Genomic DNA, 24394 nt, shown 5'->3' on the forward strand with positions numbered 1-24394 from the left:
GGAATCTAACAGCTTGTGCTATATTTTAAAAAATCCTGGCTAGAGCTGCTAAATTTGGTTTTATGACCCACTGATTTGTTTGGACCCACACCTTAAAAAAAATTTTTTTTTAATATTTATTCATTTTTGAGATAGACTGTGAGGAGGGGAGGGTCAGAGGGAGAGGGAGATACAGAATCTGAAGCAGGCTCCGGGCTCTGAGCTGTCAGCACAGAGCCCAACGCGGGGATTGAACCCATGAACAGTGAGATCATGACCTGAGCTGAAGTCGGACGTTTAACCGACTGAACCACCCAGGTGCCCCATGTTGGGACCCACACCTTAAACGTCATTGCAGTTGAGATTTTGTGGTATGCCAGAATGTTCTCCAGATGTAGGACACCACAGTGAAATCCTGAACTCTCTAAAGTAACCACATTGGGAACAGGCTTGGGAGAGAGGGATTTGGAGAAGGATAAGAAAGGAAGAACACAGGGCTGGTGGGTGTTGAGTGCATCCTTATCCTGTGATGCCCCTGTGTTTGTCTCCACAGCTTGACCACATACTGTCACCTCCGCCCATGCCATTTCGGAAATGCAGCAACCCAGATGTGACTTCTGGTCCTGCAAAGTCACTGAAGTTTAAAAGACAGCTGAGTGAGGACGGGCGAGAGCTGCGGCGGGGAAGCCTGGGAGGAGCTCTTACAGGTGAGTCCCAAATGGCATATGTGTGAGAGTAGGAATCGCCTGACACACTGGCCGGTCCTCACAGCGGGTGTGAAAATCGGCCTGCTTCAGAATGGGCCTGGCCCTCTGCAGACCCTTTGGTGAAATCTAATCCAAGCCAAAAAGCAGTAAAATTGAGGATTTTATTTTATTTCATTCTTTGAAATTTTTATTTAAATTCCACTTAGTTAACAAACAGTATACTATTGGTGTCAGGAGTAGAATTCGGTGGTTCATCACTTACATTAAAATGCCCTGTGCCCATCGTAACAAGCTGAATGGATGATGGGTATTAAGGAGGGCACTCGTTCTGAAATTGAGGATTTTACTGATAAAGTTTTATTTATTGAAATATAATTTACATACAACAAAATGGACGTGTTTAAGCAGATGTATGTATGGATTTTGGCAAATTTATTTTTTAAAAATGTTTATTTATTTATTTTTAGGGAGAGAGAGCAGGGGAGAGACAGAGAGAGAGGGACACAGAGAATCCCACGCAGGCTCTGCACTGTCAATGTAGTGGCTCGATCTCACCAACCGTGAGATCGTGAACTCAGCTGAAATCAAGAGTCAGACACTTAACCGACTGAGCCACCCAGGCGCCCCAGTTTTGGCAAATTTTATATACCAGGGTAGCTACCACCGCAATCGAGATATAAAACCTTTCCTGTGCCGTGCTTTTTTTGTCTTTCCCGCTTTCACCCCTCATTTCTTGGCCCCTAGGCAACCAGCGATTTGCTTTTCCTCACTGCAGATTAGATTTACCTTAAGAATTTAACATTCATGGAATCAAACAGTACATGTTCTTTTGTTTCTGTCTTCTTTTGCTCAGTATGTTTTCAGGATTCATCTGTGTTGGTGCATGTATCAGTAGTGTATATTGAACTTAATAAGGAACTGCCAAACTGTTTCCAAAATCGTATCATTTTACGTTCCCACCAACAACAGTTGAGCAGTCTAATTGCTCTGCATCCTTGCCAGCTTGTGGTATTGCCAGTCTTTTTGCTTTTAGCCATTTTAATCGATAGTCATATCACATGTGACTAAGGGATGTTGAACATCTTTGCGTGTGCTTACTGGACATTTGTTTCTTTTGTGAAATGTCTTCATATCTTTCATCCTGTTTTTTTTTCTTTTCACCCATTTCTCAGTCAAGTTGTTAAATTTAATTTAAAAAATTTCACATGCAGAGAACACACAAATCACTTGTATTGACTTGAAAGATAGCCAGCCTAAGATAATTTAAAGCAGTTTTAAGGAACTCACCATATAAATTTTTCATTTTATTCAACTTTAAATCACAGAAGGTTATGTTTCTGTTTCTTTCTGAGTGCTTTTTTTCTGTGAATATACTTATCTTTGGAAAAACTGTTTTTTATTTTATTATTTTTTAAACTGTTTGTTTTTGAGAGAGTGAGAGAGCAGGCACATGTGGGGGAGGGACAGAGAGAGAGAGGGGGAGAGAGAGAATCCAAACAGGCTCTACAGTGTCAGAACAGAACCCGATGCAGGGCTTATTCTCACAAACTGCGAGATTATGACCTGAGCCAAAATTAAGAGTTGGACACTTCACTGACTGAGCCACTCAGAAACTGTTTTTAAACCCCAAAGCAGAGGTTTTTTTCTGTATATGACAGTACAGTTTTCTCTGCCAATTCTTAAATGGTCTGAAAAATAAGTTGAGCTATTCACATGTGGGTTTTTTTGTTGTTGTTGTTGGAGAATTATGGATTTTGACTTCTGGGAAATAAATTTCTGGGAACAGCAAGGATTCTGACATAGGCTCAGTAGAATCTGGAACATGTGGCCCAGTGTGGCATACTGCAGGGTGAAATTGACCTCAGGCCAAGGGGAAGAAATTCATCGAAAACTGCTATACTTCACTAAGTTTAGGCAAATGTTTGTACTTGAGTTGTACTGGTCTTCTGTGAATGCTTGTGAGGATATTTTTCTTTGCTTTCCTGTTATAGATTCAGAGTGTTTGCTTTTTCAAGTGGGAGATCCTAAACATTATTTAGTCCAACCCTCATTTTGTAGGTGGAGAAATTAAATCTTAATGGTTAAAAGATTCATTCCTTTTCTTACTCATTTCACTTGGGAAATTTACTTACTTTGGTTACACTCTTTTTGACCAGAAGGAGGGGCAATAATGATTCTCTCCAATTTTTGCTAGAGGAGTAGACTTAAAGCTTTAAAACAATGCAGGAGTATAGTTTTTGATACAGATGAGTTACCTGAACATGAAATTTGGCGTACACCTTAAAATTCCGGAGTTGGTTCCAATTTCATAATCTCCATAGCTCTAGCAATTCTACTCTTAAAAATTTAGTGTGCTATGTATACACTTTATTTTATTTTATATTTTTATATGCTCTTTTTTATTTTTAGATACACTTATTCTATATAATGAAATGTCAGGTTGTGTAATTTTCAAAAATGTTTATTAGGCCTTAAGAGAGAGAGCTTATAAAAGAATTTCATGAACATCAGTTTTTAAAAACAGTTGTTTGTAAATTTTGTTAGAATATGAAGAAAACATTCTAATTGGTCCTCTAAATAGCTCAGCTGAGGATTTAATGAAAGAATTTTTACAAAACACTAAGCCCAGTCATGGGCGGCTATGAGTTCTATGTGCAGCATGAATTGATTTGGTGTGTTTGCACTTGAGGAGAACTTGGGCTTCTGAGAATCAGTTTAGATCCTTTATCAGTTGAGTTTCTACCTTGTGTCAGGCACTGTGCCAGTATTGGGTTGGAGCAGAAAGAAAACATCATTTCTGATCTTGAAGAAAGAGTTTGCACTAGTTACAGGCAACTATGAATTATCACACGCGATCTTACCTTGGGATACACTTGATGCTAAACTTAATTAATTCAAACTGGTTTTGCCATCAGAAATCTGTACCTTCTATATTTTGTCACAGCAAGATCAGCCACCTTCCTATTGCTTAGTTTTGTTTTAAGAAAAATCTCTTTTCTTTGGCAATTTTTTTTTTACTGCTTTCTTTAAAACAAAGATTGTTTGAAGGCTTATAGCTTGAAAATTTTGCTGCTCAATTATCCTTGGTAAGTTACATTAAACTCTGCTTTTTGAGAGCAAGATCTATGATGTTTTCATCTATTTATCACTAATAATAATGAGAGCTAACTTTGAGACCTTACTATGTAGCTTGCACTGTTTTTAGGGAATTACATACATTTATTGACTTACTTGTTCTTAAACATTTTTATCCCCCTGTGAGGGAGGCAGTCTTATCCCCATTATGCAGACGAAAACACTGAGGGACAGATAGTTAAACTGAATTACCCAAGATCATGCTGTTCACAAAGAGTAGAGCAAAGATTTGAATCTGAGTGTTGTGGCTCCAGAGTCCATTCTTATAAAGTCCATTCTTATAAATACTGCACTATTTATAATGCAGTAGGTACTCGGTAGGTTTCTAGTAAACTCCAGCAAGATTAATTGGAGTGAATGCTAGGTGGGAGAATCTTTGCTTATTTGGAATCCAGGGCTGACTCAATCCATAGGGATCCTTGTCCCTTAATAACAAAAGTAAATTAAAACTAAACAATTAATTAATAATTAAACTATAACACATTTGTTAACCCAGCCATTCTGTTGCTCAGATTTCATCATAAGGAAATAGTTGTGAATGTATGCAGACAAATAACAATAGTTATATTTAGATCAGCACCATTTATTATAATTAAAATTGGATATCATCTAAATACCTGGCAAAAGATATTGGCTAAACGTATTACAGTATATACATAAAATGGAAAATAATTGTAAGCATTAAATATCTTGTAATAAAAGAATATGTTGTAACATTGATATAAGGCTCACAATCTGTTTTTAATGTGAAATCCCATTGTTGAATGGGCCTGGCTTGCTTCACAGGTCTTGCTATAAATGTAATGAAATAACTGTATTTTAAACAAGGGGGCAGAAGATAGTTCCTAGAATGATCATTGACTGGGTTCCCTTTATTAATGGGCACAGGAAGGATGTTATGCCCTTCTTTTATCCCCTGCAATTCAGTCCATGAGACATTTTTTGCCACTGAGTTTTCCTGAAGCATTAAGTGGTTTATCATTTGGTGACAGTTTTCTCTAACTACAAACTTTCATTGGCCAACACGTATTTCTTTTTCACATTGTTGCAGGTTAGCTGGGTTTTGGATAATTTTGTCTGGACTCTGCTAGGATTGGTTCTACGATGCTGTTTGAGTCCAAATTTGCTCATTGTGTCTGTCTTCTTTCTTAGACCAGCAGCAGCTACCCAAGGCATCATGTAGTGGTAAAAGACAGGAGTATGAGGGTTCATATCCATTGGTTCAGGTACCTTTCAAGCCTCTGTGGACATCATGGCTGCTCATTTTCTGTTGGTCAAAGCAAGTCACATGGGCAAGCCCAGAGAGTCCAGGGATAGAAGCATGCTTTACCCACATGAGACCGAGGCCAAGTGGCAGATATATAATACTATTGCAGGGGAGTAAAGAATTGGGACCAATAATTCCGTTTGTCATAGTTAGCCTCTCTCTCCTTTTTTAAACAATCCTTACAACAAAATATTTGCATTTACCTTCTCATTATAGCAGTGATATCTGTTCAATGTAGACAAATCAGAAAATGAAAGGGAAAATATCCAGAAGCTCTTAACTCCACCATCCATAGCTACCCATCGTTGAACTTTTGGCATTTTCTTTCCTAACTCAAATTTGGGATTATCTAAGGGGATTTGATTAAAGGGGAAAAACTGTCAGTACTTTTTTTTCTTTTTTTTTTTTTTTGCCAGGGCTAGCTTTTAAACAACAAACACAGAGTTGACTGTATTCAGCCCTGTCTGAACTTTCTTTTTCATTCTTTTTTTTTTTTTTTTTGAGGCTAAAGCTATTTTCTCTCTTCATGGCCTACAGCTTGCTAAATAGGCACCCAGAAGCATTATATAAACGCTGAGCTTTGGGAACCTCCTGATGGGTAAGAGGAGTGTTATTCCAACCATTATACAGACCCTTAAGTCTAGGCATAAGCTTTTGGTAATGTGCCTGACAGTTCACAGCAAAGAAGCTGCACATTGAAGGACAGAACCTCAGGATCTTGAGTGCTGGCTTCTTGATATGCAAAGGAGTGTCCTGAATCCAGGTCCTGAATTTCACAACTGTGATACATATTGAAGCCATAACGGTCAGAAGAGGCAGGATTCTTTTCCTTGTGAAGAAAGTTGTGTTTTTCAAAACATGCTGGCCTGTTTGGAATATAAAACAAAGGAATCTATATATGTTTATAAGTTGCATCTAATAATAATAAACCAACTTTGTAGATAGTATAAACTAGAATTTGTAACACAGAATTGTGGTCTTCTATCTTGGGGGAAATAATAAGACATTTTTCTTTCTTGGACTATGGTGATCAGTTGGACTAACATCTGAAAACATTTTTAAAGCATTTCAGAGTGAATTTTACTTGAAGACGGGAAAGAAAAACAAACAACTCTATCCTAAAAAACATTTTCTTTCTTTAAAATGAATGTGGAGGCCATTGTGTTTCAGTGCTGTGTGGAGCTTAGTGGGTTTCCCATCCTAGAGGCCTCCTTAACTTACTGAGTGAAACCAAGAATTCACATTAAAGTGAATTTACATAAAATAAGACCTTTTTTAAATGGGTAGCCTTGGTATTTAGTAAATACAGCATCTAAATGTTCTCCTTGATGCCTCAGATTTCTTTATGTTGATAATTTCATCCAAAGAATGCCTGTACAATGCTGACGTGTGTCCAAATTCCATAACAAGCAAACCAAAACCTATCAGTGGCTTAACACAGTGCTCATTCATTTCCTGCTCACATACATATTTTTGGTTAGCAGGCAGCTGTCTTCCTCATGCTGAGTCAGGGCCCCACGCTCCTTCCATCTTCTGGTTTTGTTCTTCCCTGTGGCCTTAATACACAGTGCTCCTGGATGATGGAAGTAGAAAAACAGAGGAGAAAGCTTTCCATTTTCTTAAAAGTCCCAGCCTAGAAGAGACACATTCTTGTTGTCCATTCACATTCTTTCCATCAGGATTCTGTCACATGGTCTCAGGCAAATGCCAGCCTGGTGCTGCTGCTGGGGGTGGTGGGCGGTTGGCAAGGGGACTAGTAGACTAGTATGGTCCTTGCTGGGCCATTGCCTGTGTGTACAACTACACAAGAGTCAGTGGCAACATGGCACTTAATGAGTTGGGAAAGCCTAACAGAGACATAGGTCTTAATAAATAAATAGAATGTGGTAATTTCCATTTGCTAACTGGGTATGTCAAGACTGTGGAATCACAAAAAGGGAGAGTGGTATTTTGAGAAGGAAAGGATTGGCTCCATGTGGGGAAGATGACCAAAAATGATTATTAGATTCGGCAGTATAGTCCCTGGTAATCTTGGGGACAGCAGTGAAGTGGGATGAGAAGCTAGGATGGAGTGGGTTAAGAGCAAACGGTAGTTAAGGAATGAGAACAAACGGCAGTTAACTCTAGTGGGTAGAGAGTTGAATGTAGATAGCTCTCTTGAAAAGTGGTGCTGCCAAAGGGACTAGACATTGGTGGGAGCTGGAGAGGTTTGAGGGGTCAGAAGGGTCAGAAGGAGACCTCTTAGTGTGGGGTCCATCTGTGCATGTTTGTCAAGTGTTGAGAAAGGTACTGAAGAAAGCCGAAGTGAAGCGCTTTGGCTGGAACCTGGCAAGGTATCCAGAGCACATGTAAGAAGGCTGGCTTTTTTTGTGGGAGAAGGGATTCTTCCTCTCTTATCATAGGAGGAAGGAGACGAGAAAGGATGCAAAAGTGGGTCTATATCATGGAATACTATTCAACAGTATAAAGGAATGAACTATTGATGGGGATGACAGCCTGGGTGAATTTCCAGGGAATTAGACTGCATAAAAGAAAAAGGCATGCTGTTTAATTCCATTTGTATCTACCATTCTTGAAGTGACACATTTGTAGAAGTGGAGAACTGGTGAGCAGTTGCCAGGGCTTTAGGAGGGGGAGGAGGGAAGGAAGGAAGTGTGGCTCTAAAATGGTGACATGAGGGATCCTCTGCCAATGGACATGTTCTGTATCTTGACTATGTCCAAGTCACTGTACTGATGTTTATTATACTATAGTCTTGGGTAGCATTACCATTGAGGAACATTGGGCTAAGCGTATCTGGGATCTCTCTGTATTATTTCTTTCTACTGCATATCAATCTCTATTTATCTCAAGAGAATAAAAAGTTTCATTTTTAAATGTCCCTTTTCCTGCTGTCAATAAAATTGCTTAATAAAAAGTAGGTAGTTTAATAGATTCAGTAGCTTCACTTTTCTGAGCCCTGGGTGAGGTGAGCTGGATTTAACCAGGCTCTGAAGGATGAGTGAAGTGTTAGTGTTTTGGTACATGGCAAAATTTGAAACTCTTAGAGGGCAAAGATATTTGCAGTTATTGTAAAAGGTGCTCTTTTGTGGTACTTTCAGTCTGGGTTCTTGGCTCTTGGATAACAGAGGAAAAAAAATGCCTGATTCACCGATAATTCACGCTTAAGTTTGTACTGGTTTAAAAACATCCTATTTCTATTTGTTTTGCTCTTTGCCAATACTTAAAAAAATCACCAAACTAGGAGCTCCTGGCTGGTTGGGTAAGCATCCAGTTTTTGATTTTGGCTCAGGTCATGATCTCACGGTTCATGTGTTCGAACCCTACATCAAGCTCCATGCTAAATAAATAAATGAATCAATGAATCAGTGAGGCAGTGAATCAATGAGTCAGTGGATAAATAAATCTCTCTCTCTTCTTCCCTCTTTCTCTCTCTCCAGGCTGAAGGCATATAGCTGGGAATATGAATTTAAGTTAGTTTAGTGTTCTTTTTTAGAACTTGTAAAATTGTGTAGTTCATCAACAATTGTTGAGGTTGGAGGATGTCTACCCATTTTTCTGAGTCACCAAGCAATCAAATCCATTAGTACCTTCTTCCTGGTGAGAGTGCCTGCTTTTAAGTAGTCTTTGAAACCACTGCTGTCTTCATGGCTCCTATGTCTGGATGTTTTGTTGGTATCTAGGTGTTCTAATTACAAGGTGACTCTTGTGGTATATTTTTGTTGTGCAGTCTCTCCTCGTCAGAGTAGGCATATCTCCACAGACTTGAACTTGATGGGACATGCAGCTGTTAGCCACTTCCTTTGGCAGGTGCTGCCTCCCAGTGGCTCTCTGTCAGGAAGCCTTCTCGTGTGGCTTGTCTCCCATGCCAATGGCCTATCCATGAGTCATTGCTCCACCTTACGCAGTGATCACAAGGTGGGTCCCAGGCCCTGGGTCACCTGCTGCCTGGGAACTACCATGTGGCCACCTTATTCTGAGCCAGGCTGCAGAGACCTATTTGAAACTCAAACACATGCCTCTTTCAGGCCTTTTGCACTAAGAAAGCCTTCCCAAGGCCTGATGAAGTCAGGCGTGCTGGGAGAATTAGTTAAGGGACTATTCTAAATGAGGACTAGAAGAATCAAAAGTGTTTTTCTTATACCGGGAATCAGATGAGAGACTAGGATGTTGGCTTTGAAGTGGTGTGGGCTCCAGAGAGTCCTGGGAGCCATGCTAGGTCAGCAAATCTGGCTCTTCAGAAAGCCGTTTGACAATTTTGTACCAGATAGAAGGACTTCAAAATTAGTTCTGAGTGTTAATTAAGATGTTGTTGATAGAAGACTCAGTTTCTCTTAGGCTTTTTGAGGTGCCTCCTGCAGAGCAAAAAGTAGCTTGGGCCTTAAATCGTCGTTGACCTAGAATTTCAGGGTTGCTGGGGTAAGAAAATCAGCTGAGTACTTAGAACTGAACCATTCTGACTTGCAAAATAATTTGGCCTCCTTGACCTTCAGCTGGGCATGGTGGATGTGGCAAATCAAATGTGGTAACATCAGAGTTTTTGCTGGTATTATTTTATTTTTTAACGTTTATTTTGAGAGAGAGAGTGAGTGGGGGGGGGGCGGTGTAGGGAGAGAGGGAGACCGAATCCCAAGCAGGCTCCGCACTGCCAAGCACAGAGCTGGATACAGGGCTTGAACTCACAAAACCGTGAGGTCATGACCTGAGCCAAACCAAGAGTCAGATGCTTAACAGACTGAGCCACCCAGGCGTTTCAGTTGCTGGTATTATTTTAGAAGTTGTATTTGTTCTGGCACCTCAGTGACTCATTTGGTTAAGTGTTCAACTCTTGACTCTTGATTTCAGCTCAGGTCATGATCTCATGGTTTATGAGTTCAAACCCCACTTTGAGCTCTGCACGGAGAGTGAGGAGCCTGCTTGGGATTTTCTCTCTCTGCCCCTCCCCGACTCATGCTCTCTGTCTCTCTCCCTCTTAGAATACATAGATAAGTGAAAATAAAAAGTTGTACGTGTCTAAGCATGTAAGGAGGCTCTATCAATGAGGCTAATGAAAAAACATAACAAAAACAAACCAAAGATGCGTGAACATTTAGATTCACACAGCACTAGGCTTCCTCACTCACCCTTTTAGTCTCTGTCTTGCCCTCTTAATGTCTTGCCCATATTTTTGTGTTCTAGTGTGGTTCTATACATAACAGACTTAGGTTATTCCTGATAAAAGAATGAATTTATGGAATCCATGTATCAAAAATTCAAGTTGTTGTTTTTAAAAAAGTGTTTATTTTTGAGAGAGGGAGCATGAGCGGGGGAGGGACAGAGAGAGAAAGAGAGAGAGGGAGAGGGGGAGAGAGAGAGAGAGAGAGAGAGAGAGACTCTCCAGCAGACTCCTTGCAGTCAGCACAGAACCTGATGAGGGGCTCGAATCCCTGAACTGTGAGATCATGACCTGAGCCGAAACTAAGAATAAGACTGTCAACCAACTGAGCTACCTAGGTGCTTGAAAAATTTAAGTTGTTTGTTCTTAAAACTCACTTTAGAAGAGAAAGTTGATTTCAGTTGGAGTTGTTTGGTTTGGTTTGGTTTGGCATTTTTATCAGGGGGTTGACTTTTTGAAGTGGGATTCTCATATTCTTTTTTGTTTTCTCTCTGCTGATTTTATATTTTCATGCATCCCCGAAAATTTGTTTCCCTCTGATAGGGTCGACCGAGGCCTAGCATGACTGGACATGGTTTTCCTACTCTTTATGCGTCGTGGACTTTCAGGTTCTGAAAAGCGTGCAGATTCCACGCTTACCTTCTTAGTCCCGTGTACGTATCATCTATAAAAGATGAATTGGTTTCACTTCCCTGTGACACTTTCGGTATATGTGAGGAAACCGCAGAAGTTGAATTGACAATATTGTAGTTAAGAACGTGAAATATAAATTTAAATAATAGAAAATCAGTATGGCCTGTTAAATCCCACACACAGCACTCTTGGAATGTGTAGGGAGGGGGAGATGAGGTTGGCGAGTGCAAGGGAGATGGTGGGTGCTGCCATTTTATACCAGCCTGGAGTACATGTATGCAGTTGGATTTGGGTGACTGGCTCTTCTGGTGCCATTGTCTTAACATGTGCAGTGAAACTGCTCTGCAGCTGCACACAGGTGCATGTGAGGTGCTAATTGCTCATGTGGCCAAATCCTCTGGATAACACAGGCGTGGTTGTGGGGTGTGAGGCAGTAGCATTTGGGGGATGCATAATTTTAGCTCCCAGGATGAGACACGGCAAGTCTTTGCAGAGACCTTTTTCCCTTCATTTTCTCTCTTCACACATAAATACTTTGTCCACTGTTGAGCGGGGGAGCCCAATGTCCTGCCTGGAGCATTCCAGTGATGTCCTGTCACCTGCCTCTGAAACGGAGCACTCCAGGCCATCCATCTCTTGTTTAAAGCTCATTTTTGGTAGCTAATCAAAGATCAAGAATGTAGACCTGTTTTTAACTTCCTGGGTGGAAATGGAAAATGAAGCTGACTGTATGTCAACTCCATAGTAAAAAGAGTATAAGCAAAGGAATGCAAATGCCACCAACCGAGAAGTTTAAAGATTTATAAAAATTAGTGTTTCTGATATATTAATGACTCCGATGGTGGTAGCCTGCATTTGTCATTGTCATGTTCCATTGTCATTCAAGTACCTAATCAAAGCCTCTTGTCAGGGCTACATTTATTTTCTGGTGTCTGCGGAGCCAGATCATTTCTCTATTCTTTGACAGTACTGTGTCAGGTGCCCTGCATCACACCAGGGCCAGAAGGGAGAGCTTCAGGGTAAGCCCCATCCTTGCTTTTAACCCGTTGCTGACTGGCTCACTGCTGGGAGTGAGACTTTTGAAAAGAAAGTACAGTATTATTTAAATGTTTGTTTCTCACTTTCTGAATAAGACCAGAGGTTGGAATCATTACTACCCTACATGATTAACCCTGTACCAAATTAGGTTTGGAGGATTTTGCAAAAGGTAGCTGAGTTACCAGCTTCCAAGTCCCTGTGAAAGAAAGGCATGTATGTATGTTAAGTAACATACATGGATATATGGTGTTTATATGTATGCATGCATGCATGGCTGTGTGCCCTTGATTTTTATTTAGTGTCTCATATTGTAGGATGCGCCTGTAGTTTTGGCTTACATCACTCTACAGGACAGGAACAATTATGTACGTAAGGGCCCTTTTTTTAAACCTCAAACAAATTTTGCTGGGCTCAGAACAAGGAAAGAGGGGTTAAATTGGTCTGATAAATTTGAATTCTTTCTTTAGTTAAGCAATGAGAGCTGGGTCACCCACTGTGTTTGCCTTGGTTGCCAGCAATCTCAGTGCAAAAGCATTTTGTTGTTCTTTTTTTGCTCCATTACACTAGATTGTGGCTGCAGTGGTGTATATAAATAATTTAAAAAATTAGGGGGGAAATAATACACACACAGACTCATAGCAGTGAGATGCCTACTTATGTGTATAAGACAGCGAAGTGAAACTCACGATCCTTTACTACATTCAGATTCCATTCCAGACACCTTCATATCACTTGCTGATTCTTCAACAGCCCTACTGTAACTCTCTTCTTTCATCTTCTATTACTTTCTTCTTACAGGATGGATCACTTTAAATTTTCTATTATTTGTGTACCTATCATCCCTTTTACTAATTTATAAATTCCTGAGGACCTTTTTCTTGTTTCTGTAAAGCAAAGTTTCCTGCCTTGCAAATATTAAGTGCTCAGTAAATAGGATAGCCAGACAAAATGCATGACCCCCAATTAATAATGTCACATAGATAGCTAATACCATTTTTATTATATGTATGTCCAGTCTGAAATTTGGGAATGGATTTAGTCATCTTCTATTTTTGCAACATCTGTCAGTAAATACTGGAATGGTTTTGTGCCTAGGCCTTCTCAGCCATACTGTCTTTTAGGTACATGCATGGTATAATAGGCAGGGGGTTAGAGGCCTTACACATGGATGTCAGTACAGTATCCTTTTATAATGTGTTCTTTGATCCTCTGGCTGCTTAGTCACCTCAGAGATAGGACTGTCTCTGTGGACACCCCCAAACAGACCTGGTATGTGATATCCTCTTTGATGTATGCAAGTCGCTATGCAATTACCTCATTGCCATTCTTTCAACAGTTATGATCCTCTCTGTAGATTCCAATAATGGGAGGTTAAATGCATTTAATGGGACTACTAGAAGAAAATGAGCAGACACTCACTTTTTTTTTTCCTTTATATATTTATTTATTTTTAAAATATAATTTATTGTCAAATTGGCTTACATACAACACCCAGTGTTCATCCCAACAAGTGCCCTCCTCAATACCCATCCCCCACTTTCCCTCTCCCCCACCCCTCTGTCCGCCTTCAGTTTGTTCTCTGTATTTAAGAGTCTCTTGTGGTTTGCCTCCCTCCCTCTCTGTTTTATTCCCCCTTTCCCCTTTCCCCATGGTCTTCTGTTAAGTTTATCAAGATCCACATATGAGTGAAAACAGGATATCTGGCTTTCTCTGACTGACTTATTTCACTCAGCATAATACCTTCCAGTTTCATCCACGTGTTGCAAATGGCTTGATTGCATTCTTTCTCATTGCCAAGTAGTATTCCATTGTATATATAAACCACATCTTCTTGATCCGTTCATCTGTCAATGGACATTTAGGCCCTTTTCATAATTTCGCTATTGTTGAAAGTACTGCTATCAACATTGGGGTACCTGTGCCTGTATGTATCAGCACTCCTGTATCCCTTGGGTAAATTCCTAGCAGTGCTCTTGCTGAGTTGTAGGGTAGCTCTATTTTTAATTTTTGGGGGAACCTCCACACTGTTTTCCAGAGGGGCTGGACTAGTTTCCTTTGCCACCAACAGTGCAAGAGGGTTCCTGTTTCTCCACATCCTCACCAGCATCTGTAGTTTGCTGATTTGCTCATTTTAGCCACCTTAACTGATGTGAGATGGTGTCTCAGGGGGCTTTGATTTGTATTTCCCTGATGATGAGTGACATTGAGCATCTTTTCATTCAGACACTCAATCTTGAAAGATGGCCGTTTGGAGGGAACAACCAAATGGCTACCTTCCCCCACTTCAGCATGAAGGACACTGATTTCCCCCATAATCATGGCTAAATTCTCTAAAAAGGAATGCCAGCTAGTCTACTGATACTGTTATTTTAAAACACGAGGACCTGGCCCTGGAGTTCAAGGCTGCTTAATGTCATCTAAGCTTTCAGAAGAACTCAGTGACTAAATAATAGACCAGAAATGGAAGGGCTGAATTCCAACTCTATACCTCTCGTTAATTTTAAGCAGTGTTGAGACAATAATGATGCTAATCTGGGCTTTAATTTGTCTCTTCTTAAAAACAAGGGCACTATTTTGTTATGTTTTGGAAAGCACTTAGTGATTTCTTAATTCAGGGCATAGGGTTGCAGCTTGGATAAATATAAGTTCTTAGATTCTGTTTCTTTTAAACCAGGTAGGATGGACATTCATTTCCCTACTAAGAGAGGAAGGAGTGAAGGCAATAGAGTCCCTGATGGAGGTCTCTCTCCCTGGAGATGGGGTCTTAAGCAGACTACCATTTGGGGAGACTCTCCATGGGGAGATCTACGATACAATATTTTTGAAGAAACCTTTTGTAGTTGTGTTCTAGCTTTTTTTCTTTTTTTTGCTTATTCATTAATCCGTGTCAACAAACTGGAGACATAATACTAGATTCTTCAGGAAGCATGCATAGACATTGCTATTGGGGAGGAAGAATTTGAAATCTATTTGGAGTAAAAGTGAGCTTGGAACTAGAAACTGTTCCAAATAAATATATGTGGAAATACATTGTTATGAGAATTCAATTGTATATAGAAGTTTCCTTGGGTAAACAAAACTTGTTAGGAAATTTGTACTTGTCTGGAAATTTCTGCTTGGATTGCGATAATGGAGTTTGTTTTGTCCCCTTGTGGCTACCTTTGTTCTTTTGGTTTCCCTTGTAAAGTTCCTGATGGCTAGCTCCTCCTTGCCCTTTGTTATAAATGTTCAGATGCAGGGCAGTTGTTGGAAATGTCTAGCATCCAGGGCTGCTAGTGACATGTCAATCAGAGCATCTTAGTGTGCAAAAGAATGTTATTGAATACGATTCATAATTTCTCCACAAAGCAAGATGCTAAGTACAAATTGTTATCTAGTGTTTTGAGGCTAGACTTTGAAAATAAACAGTATTTTGTAGAGGTGTTGGACTTTTTTGGAGATGCGTTTTAGAAGTGAAAGTCAGAGCTAAGAAGAGTGACATTTAAGGTTGCTGAGTCTTGGCCATTATTGTTACAAAGCAAATGAGAGAGAGAGAGAAACAAAGAGTGAGTGTGTGCATGTTAGCAGAAGAGGGGGAGAGAGAGAGAGAAAGAGAGAATCCCAAGAAGGCCCTACACTGTCAGCTCAGAGCCCAGTGCGGGGCTCGATCTCATGAACCCTGAGATCATGACTGGAGCCGAAATCAGGAGTCATTTGCTTAACTGACTGAGACACCCCTGAATGTGAATATTTTTGTAGGCAATGTGGAACCAAACAGTAATGGCAAAATCGGAACCCTGGTCAAAATAGAAATGAGAGACAAAATGGAGAGTTAGTACGCCCAGATATAAGTACGTAATCATGTACAAGCTCAGTAGGTTCTGTGTGTTGGGTGTGATATAATGATGTATAGCTGCAAGCACAGATGAAGTGTATCCCAGTTGACAGAGTTTACAGTGGAGAAGAGCATGCTGTGCATAGAAGTAAATGGGACTCTCTGCACATGCATCCACATAGGAGTAGGTTATACGATGGGGAAAGGGAAGGCCATTAGTGCCCTGGAGTATGGATTCACTGCCTGTGATGGATGGATCAAGCATCCTGGCAGGGGACCTAAAATGCCACTAAACACAAATCGTGTGTTCCACACTGTGCTGGGCACTTGATGTGTGTCACTTATTGACATCAGCCCTGGAGGTATGAAACTAGAGGCCAGAGATGAAAAGGGATATATCCAGGGTTCTCTAGCGAATAAATGGTGAAACCAGGATGCAAACCTTGTCTGACTGGTTACCTGCTCTATGCCCCTGAGTTTACTTAATGAAACAGTTATCCCCAAAGTGCCCTGTGCTGGAGAGAATTTGATCCAGTCTAGGGAAGATGCCAAGGAGGAGTGCCCTTGGCAGCAAGAGGTGTTTGGTCCTGGAAGGAAGAGGGGATAAGTCATTGTTTATCCCAAGACTTGCCTTTGCCAGATGCTACGAGAGGATCTCTGTTCAGATGCTCAATTTGTCCTCACAGCCACGTGCTGAGATGGCTCACGCATCTCTGTTTTACAGAACATGCACTGGGAACTGGGGGCTAGGAGATTAAGTCTGACCAAGGCACGCAGCTGCTACATGGTAATAGTCAGACTTTGAATTTGGGATTTGAACCTTGTGGCTGGAGCGAAATGGTAATGGACTTGAAGTCAACAGTTTTGTGAGTTTAAACATGGAATGTATTTCCAGGGTCCAGAGGGGGCAGCAAACATGTTTGGGTGGAAAGAAAGTTTGGAAAGAATTGGACAAACTGGGTTTGGAAGTCAGAGGATGACAGGGAAGGGGGAGATGACTCTACTCCTTTGGTTGGTATTTTGAAGCACACACGATTCTGGTCCTCTTGGGAGGTTGTGGATAGATGTGGAGGCAGATGGGGAAGAGGAAGGGAGAAGGGGGAGCTTGACAAGTAGTTTAACAGCTGCTCCACATATCCGCAAACTGACTCTGAGAAAAAATGGTTCTATTTATTTGCCGTTTCCTTCCATATATCTTCCCAACAGCATTCATCAATATCTGTCATTTCCCAAAGGGTTTAGGCATGTCTAGCAATTCATTCTGCTGAATTATATTTCAATACGCGGATGGAGGGAGGCCAGATTGCAGATGTTAACTCTGACCTATGCACAGCGTTGCCTAGACACAGCCACCACCCATCTCTTGGGTGCCCCCATGCAGACAGCCATTCCAGGCAACACCACTAGGCATCAGATTCTCGTGACCACGTTACCATTAGAGTAGGCTCTATATAATACTTGGTTAAAAATCAATTTTAAGTTGTCCTATTAGCCTTTGGTCTATACAGCTAGCGCTTAGGGCAAAACCATTATGTATGTATTTTATTTTTTTATGTTTATTTATTTATTTTGGGGGAGAGAGAGTGCAAGCAGGGGAGCAGCGGAGAGAGAGGATGCAGTCAGCACAGAGCCCGAAGAGGGGTTTGAACCTATGAACCGTGAGTTCATGACCTGAACTGAAATCAAGAGTTGGATGCATAACCGACTGAGCCACCCAGGCACCCTGGTTGATAAGAATTTAGAATCCAGATAATCATCGTCTGAATGGAGACATCTTGGTGGTCTAGGTGCAGTGGGAATTTGCTGGCCAGGACTGGGCCTCACTGCAGAACAGGAGACTTTGCTGAGCATTGCTACACTGCACAGCAGCGATGTGAGTACTTGTAATAAGAGGAACAGTGCAGCTTTTCCAAGGTCTAGTTCATGTATTAGTTCATTTGTTCCTAGTATCTTCCCTTATTAGAGTTTGCAAGTGGTGATCTTGGTGAATGAGAAAAAATATGTCTTCTTTATGAGCAACTTAAGGGTAAACAAAAGGAAGGAAAAAGGCCAAATACATTTCTCTGTAAGTATGGATTCATATTATTCCATTTAAAAATATACTGTGGGGGCACCTGGGTGGCTAAGTCAGTTGGGTGTCCAACTTCATCTCAGGTCATGATCTTGTGGTAAGTGGGTTCAAGCCCTGTGTTGAGCTCTGTGCTGACAACTCAGAGCCTGGAGCCTGCTTCAGATTCTGTCTCTCTCTCTCTCTCTCTCTCTCTCTCTCTCTTTCTCTCTCTGTCTCTCCCCCGCTCATGCTCTATCTCAAAAATGAATGTATATTTAAAAAAATTTAAAAATGTGTTGTGTGTGGGCATTTGCCCCCTTCTATCATAAAGTGACAAGGATAGGGGCACCTAGGTGGTTCAGTCGATTGAACATTTGACTTCAGCTCAGGTCATGATTTCATGGTTCCTGAGTTTGAGCCCCGTGTCAGGCTCTGTGCTGACAGCTCAGAGCCTGGAGCCTGCTTGGGATTCTGTGTCTCCTTCTCTTTCTGCCCCTCCCCAACTCTCTCTCTCTCTCAAAAATAAACACTAACAACTGTTTTATAAAATGACAAGGGTAACATGGTAGCTGTCTGTGATTGAGGGTGAAAAGAGCACCTTTGAATCCTGTTATAGTATTACTTACAACTAAAGTTACTTTGGATTTAAAACTGCAGCTGGAGTTGATACTGGCAGTGGCAGCTAGAGATGGTTGGTCAGAGGCTTTCATTTCTGTAGTGCCGACATGGGTGTTGTATTATTTTCCACAGTCCCTTAGTCCTCATGTCGTCCCAGTGGCCTTCTGTGACTCCCTGTAACATGTATCATGTACCCAGTCTGGGCTTGGTAAACTGTTACTTTCTGCTACTTGCTCTGCTTGGCAGGCCTCCTTTCAAAGTGTCCCCTTAACTTTGTCACCAGACCCTTGTGGTTAGTAATGTAGCCCTGCCATTTGTTAAATATAGAATGCTGGAGAAAATATTATGCAGCAAAATTGGGCATCTGCATTGGATTCGAGTCTTGGAGCAAAACCAAGGCTTAGTGATAGCTGCATTGTGCTGTCACTTAGGTTCAGACTTTGATGTTCTCTTGGCATCCCGTGCTTTGACAACCAGCCACTCAGAAGGCATACGTGTTCTCTCTATTCAGCATTCAGTTGCCTTGTCAATTGAAGATCCCTGTATAGTAGGTAGTGATGTCTTTAAGGACTTAGGGTCAAGGCTATGCTTTGGACTTTTCTTGTGTGAATGAACAACACTTTTTATGGTTTGTTTTAAGGCTAGAATAGTAGCTCAGTATAGGAGTCAGTGAACTTCACTCTCTGGTCACAGGTCTGTTGGTTTCTCAAATTATATTTATTTGTGCCATTAAGAAGAATGATTTAGCAGCCTTGTCGGTGCTGTCTAGGTATAGTTACTCTTTGGCGGTGGGGACAAGAAATTGGAAGTCAGTCACCCATGTGAGGGGGAAGATGGAAGGAACCATGTCTCTGTGTTGTAGTCACAGTGCTGAAGATGAATAAAGGGGAGCTATAATTGCCTGGGAGTACGACAGTCGCTGTGATGAGGGAACCAATGTTTAGGAGTGAGCAGTGGAGCAGAGAAAAAGAACATCTTGATGATGATGGAGTACACTTGGGGACAGTGGCTGCTGACTCATGCATCTTCTCTGGATTTGGCCAGTGCCTTTTCCTGACCTTTGACCTTTCTCCATTTCTCAAGTTGGGAGTGCTCTGGGAAAAACTCATTTCCTCTGACTTGCAGATGAATCCAAGGGCCTAAGTAATCTAAGTGTAATTTGCAAGAGCAGGTGCTGATATAGTTTAATGTGGGTACCTCCTGAACAGCAAAAAAGGCCTTATTTTCTATTGGGAAGGTGAATGGTTTCAGCCAAGTAAGTGAGGGTGATTGTGTGTCTGTGTGTGTCTGTGTGTGCGTGCGTGCACACATGCACATGTTTGTGAAAATTTAAAATATACATAATAAAATTTACCTTTTTAACCATTTTTTAAGGGTCCAGCAGTATTAAGTACAATAACAATGTTGTGCAACTGTCACTCCCATTCATCTTGAGAACTCTGTCATCTTCCCAAACTGAAATTCTGTACCCGTTAAACAGTTGGTCTGCATTACCTCTCTTTGCAGCTCCCAGTATCCACAGTTACACTTTCTGTCTCAGTGAAATTGACCATCCCAGGAACCTCATATAAGTGGAATCATACAATATTTGCCCTTCTGTGTCTGACTGACTTCATTTAATATGTTGTCAAGGTTCATCCATGTGCAGCATGTGTCAAAACATTCCTTCTTTTAAAAAAAAAAAAAAAAGAATCCGAATCTTCCTCCATTGTATGTATATAGTACAACACTCTGTTTACGTCTTCATCTTTCAGTGGATGTTTGGGTTGTTTCCACCTTTTGGCTGCCGTGAAACTTGGTGTACACATATCTGTTCAAGTGCCTGCTTTTACTTCTTTTCTGTGTATACCCCGAGGTGGAGTCAAGCAAGGGAGGCTTTAGTAGGACTTGGGGAGGGTAAGATGTTGGGACGTCCCTCCTCCCATGTCAGTGGTGAACGTGACCTTTCAGCGAGCTACTTTGAGAGCCTCAGGAGATGCTCAGGTCAGCAGTAGGCTGGGAGACCACACAGAAAGATAAGTATGAGAGGGATGAGTGTGTGGCCCTCTATGCCTGCTCCTTGTACAAGCATAGTGGTCTCCTACCCCTACCATTGTTCTTTCTGTGCCCAGCTCCTTTACCCCTGGATCACCACCCCCATTCTCTTTCCCTCCCTCTCGTGGCTCCCCCACCTCACCAAACCCTTGAGAGCCACACAGCTGCTGCCCCAGCTTCCTTTTGTTTCTTGTTGGTGCCTTAGAGGGATAAACAAACTTTTTCAGAGTTTTATGTATAACTGAGCGCCCGAAGCCATATCTAAAGACTGCTTTGTTAGTACTTACTAGCTCTTATTTTCCCTTTGATGGCTTGTTTGTAGTCCAAGAGAAATAGCCCAGAATGTAAGACTGTGGACTGACGGCTAAATCTATGTTGCACTTCAGGTGATAAGGAACTTTTTTACTGGAAGCTTTTAAATCTAGTCAGGTACCATTATTCCCTGATGACAAAGTAGTTCTCCAGAGGCTATATTTAATTCTTTATATAGTCATTCTGCTAAAATTATTGCTGACCTGGTATTTTCCTACTTCAGAGGGATACTTGAAGCTTTGGGGTGCTTTGAAAGCGTGTATTTCATGTTTGAACGTGTGCATTTATGGAAGTCTTCCTGTTTCTTGGGATTTGGGATGGAAACAAAGGAAAACACTCTCCAGTAAAGAGACCATAGGTAGCCTAGACAGAACCAAGGTATGGTCTGGGTGTAGACTTAGTAGTCTACTTATTTTAATACATAATCTCAAAAGGCTGCACATCTACCACTGTGTTAAGTAGAGAACCCAGGACCAGAACAATAACAGTAACCAGTATAAAGCACTCATTCAAGTAGCTCATACCTCTGTGGGTGAAGTCTGACAAGTTCTTACATTGTTCTGGCCAACGATCTCAGATTTAATATGGACCTCTGTTTGTTGCCTCTAAATGTCTAGTTATGTCAGTAGACTATATGTAATAAAAGTTAGAATAAACATATCAGCATTTAAAAAATGTGTTTCCAAAGAGCACAGGACTGACCACAGTTCGAGTTGTAACAAGCAAGCTCGATTTGGTATTAAAGTAAAGCGGCCAGATTGGTAGGCAAGCTCACCTCTCATACAAGAAATTAGGAATGGTATTATCCATTAATTTCCACCCTGTGCAGCTGAATAATGCCATTGACAGATGCTAATTTTCTTACATTGTAGGCAGCAAATGATGCATGAATACAATAGCAACATACTTTTTAGAGGCTCTTGGTAGTCATCAGAAAGCGAATTTATATAAAGTTTGATGTAGTCACTACCAAGAATGGCACGATGTTCATGCCTTCTAATGACTGTCTTAAATCCATCTGTTGTCCTCTTTTCCCTATTAACGCTAATGGGGGTCTAGGCAGGAATAAAAACCTCCCATGTGCTGTGCTAACAGACCATTCAGTTTATAACATTCATGTGATTCCTGAGGATAGGACTCATGCAAGAATAATGACATCTAAAATTTAACCAGTGACAGGATTATAAATATTTGATTACGTATGTGTGTGTTTCCTAATTTAATTATTTTTTTCCAGTGGCTTAACACAAGTTTATTTCTTGTTCACCTTATAATCTCTTGTGTCTTGGGTAGCTTTTTGTGTTTCTTAATTTTTAGGTTGATATTAATGAATGGTCATTGTATAATGTTTTTTCTTTTTAGATTTTAGCATCACCCCTTAAGTTTATCCTTATTTTATAGCTGAGGAAACTGAGGCTTGGAGGAGTTCATGATTAAGTGATGGCATCACTTTTGGGTGGGTAAGAGTTGGCACTCAGCAATCTGACCGTAGAGTCAACCAAAACTAGGGTAATTTTTACGATTCTTTGGCAACATTTATTGTTTTCTGTCCTGTTGGGTTTGAAGATTGTATGAGATTAATACATGGACCAAGTTGAAAAACTTAGTTCAAACTGAATTCAAAAATGGAAGAGCTACTGAACATCAAAATGTCTTCTTTGGATTTGGGTCTGTTGATGTAATAAAAAGATTGAGGCCTGTCAGTCTCTCCTTTACCAAAGTCTAGCCAGGCTCCTCTGAGCCCTCCTTCTCAACCAGGCTCCAGCCTTACACCAATAGACATGAACACACAGCACAGGTTCAAGTTCAAGGTGATATCTGTAGGATGACCCTAGTCCTCTTAAAGTGCCTTTCCCAGGAAAACTCAAGGCTCTCAGAATTTTTGTTTGTTTGGGCTAACGGGTAGGGTCTCTGTCTGTCAGCCTGTGTGGGAGGATAAGAATCTGAATTTTCAGTATTTGCCAGCTGGCAGACAGAGTTGGCCTGATGGCAGTTACACTGACTAACCCTTTGTAATTTTTCACTTCCCTGACTCGACTGAGCCCCTGCTGGCTCCCTGCCCTACTCCTTCATTCTCCTCAGCAAACACTCAGTTAATTGTGTACAAATCAAAGGTGAGTTCAGTTCACACTGGACTCTTTTTTCCTGTTGAGTAGTTATTACCTATTAAAATCTGTCCTTCCCACTTGAGCATCACACCTTGTTTTTCTTTGACAAGGTCCACGTCTGGCGTTGTAACCTAGATGAGACTGACGCATGGTCTGGTAGCCTAAAAAATGTACGTAGTATTGGTAGACAGAGTGACTTCGGAGGAGGGGAGGGTACAGGGGGTCCCAATAGCAGTTGTCTCTGCTAGCTTTCAAGTGTCCTTTGAGATTTAATGAAATTGAAATGTTCAAAGTGTGCTTTGGAGTATGCAGAGGTAAGGGAGGCCATTCTGCTTGCCTGTGCCCCTCCCACCTGAAGCCTGCCTGGACTCACCGAGCAAGGATCCTGGTGTGTGAATTTCCTCCACTGAGGATTTATTCGAGAACTTTCCCTGCTTCCGTTCCCTTCACCCAGTGACACAAAGGGAGACTTTCCCCATCACAGCTGCCATCACTTTCATACTGGCACCCTGTAAGTGTCCTCTGGGTTCCTTTTGGCTCTTTACTTCCCCACCCAGACTCATCAGAGATTTCCTGCATCAGCAGATCCTTCCTGACGTGGCCTCAGCAGGGGAAGGGATGTAACTCTGGTAGTTGGCCGTATTAGATTATGGAGCACATGTTTTGATAGGAATCATTAAAAGCAACATTATATAATATCATATTCAGAAATTAATAGAGGATAATTCATTACAACGCACATACTCGCCAGCCATTGTTAGCTAAACTTACTATTTGCCACATTCTTCAGCTGTATTAACAAAATTTAATATTAAAATATTAAAGCCACAGGTGAAAACTTAATTCTTTAAACTCTTAAGTTCAACTCATGACCCCATTATCACCTGCGTATGATTTTTAAAACCATAAAATATTAAAGCATACTCCTCCCTGGGCCCACTCCCCATTTTCCCTGCCAGAGATAACTTCAATTCCAAATTGGCTGTTTATCCTTTCCACAAAGAAATACTATTCTTTATTTTAATTTTATTAAATATTTTTCTTTTTTTTGTGGTCTGAGAACACATTTGCCTTGTTTTGTTGCTAGGGTGATGGTAGATAATGTTGCTGGAGTTAACAAATTCTAATCTGAGTAGTGATAGTAGTATATTGACTATTTCCGATGTCCCAGCTTGAGTGCATTCAATGCATTATCTCATTTAATCCAATCTGCTACCATTTCTCATCTTTTCAGAAATGTTCTCTCTTTCTCTCTAGGAGGTTTATATAGACATATATGATATATATATATATACACACACACACACACACACACATATATATCATATATGTGTATACATGACACATATATTAACTTACCCACTTAAGAGCTCTCTGGGTGTTAGAGTGGAGATAATATTCCCTAGTACACCACAGGATTGTTAAGATATTGGAAGTGCCTGGCATACAGTAAGTTCTCAGTGGATTTTTAGCTTTTGGGGTCTGCTCCAAATGAAATTAAGAAAAATGATCTGTTTAGTTTTATTCTTTTTGTTTACATTTGA

At 40.9% G+C, this 24394-nt stretch overlaps 1 protein-coding gene across 1 annotated transcript in view; it reads left to right on the plus strand.

Moving 5' to 3' along the window:
- The window catches only part of LOC120220602 (microtubule-associated serine/threonine-protein kinase 4-like), a 175427-nt gene that overhangs the window by 147910 nt on the left and 3123 nt on the right, over positions 1-24394 (plus strand). Inside the window, exon 2 of the mRNA XM_039217709.1 lies at positions 533-686. Coding sequence (XP_039073640.1) covers positions 533-686 — 154 coding nt within the window. The remainder of the gene's footprint in view (positions 1-532; positions 687-24394) is intronic.

Source organism: Hyaena hyaena, unplaced genomic scaffold (assembly GCF_003009895.1).
Source record: "Hyaena hyaena isolate Hyena2069 unplaced genomic scaffold, ASM300989v1 scaffold_710, whole genome shotgun sequence".
Lineage (NCBI taxonomy): Eukaryota > Metazoa > Chordata > Mammalia > Carnivora > Hyaenidae > Hyaena > Hyaena hyaena.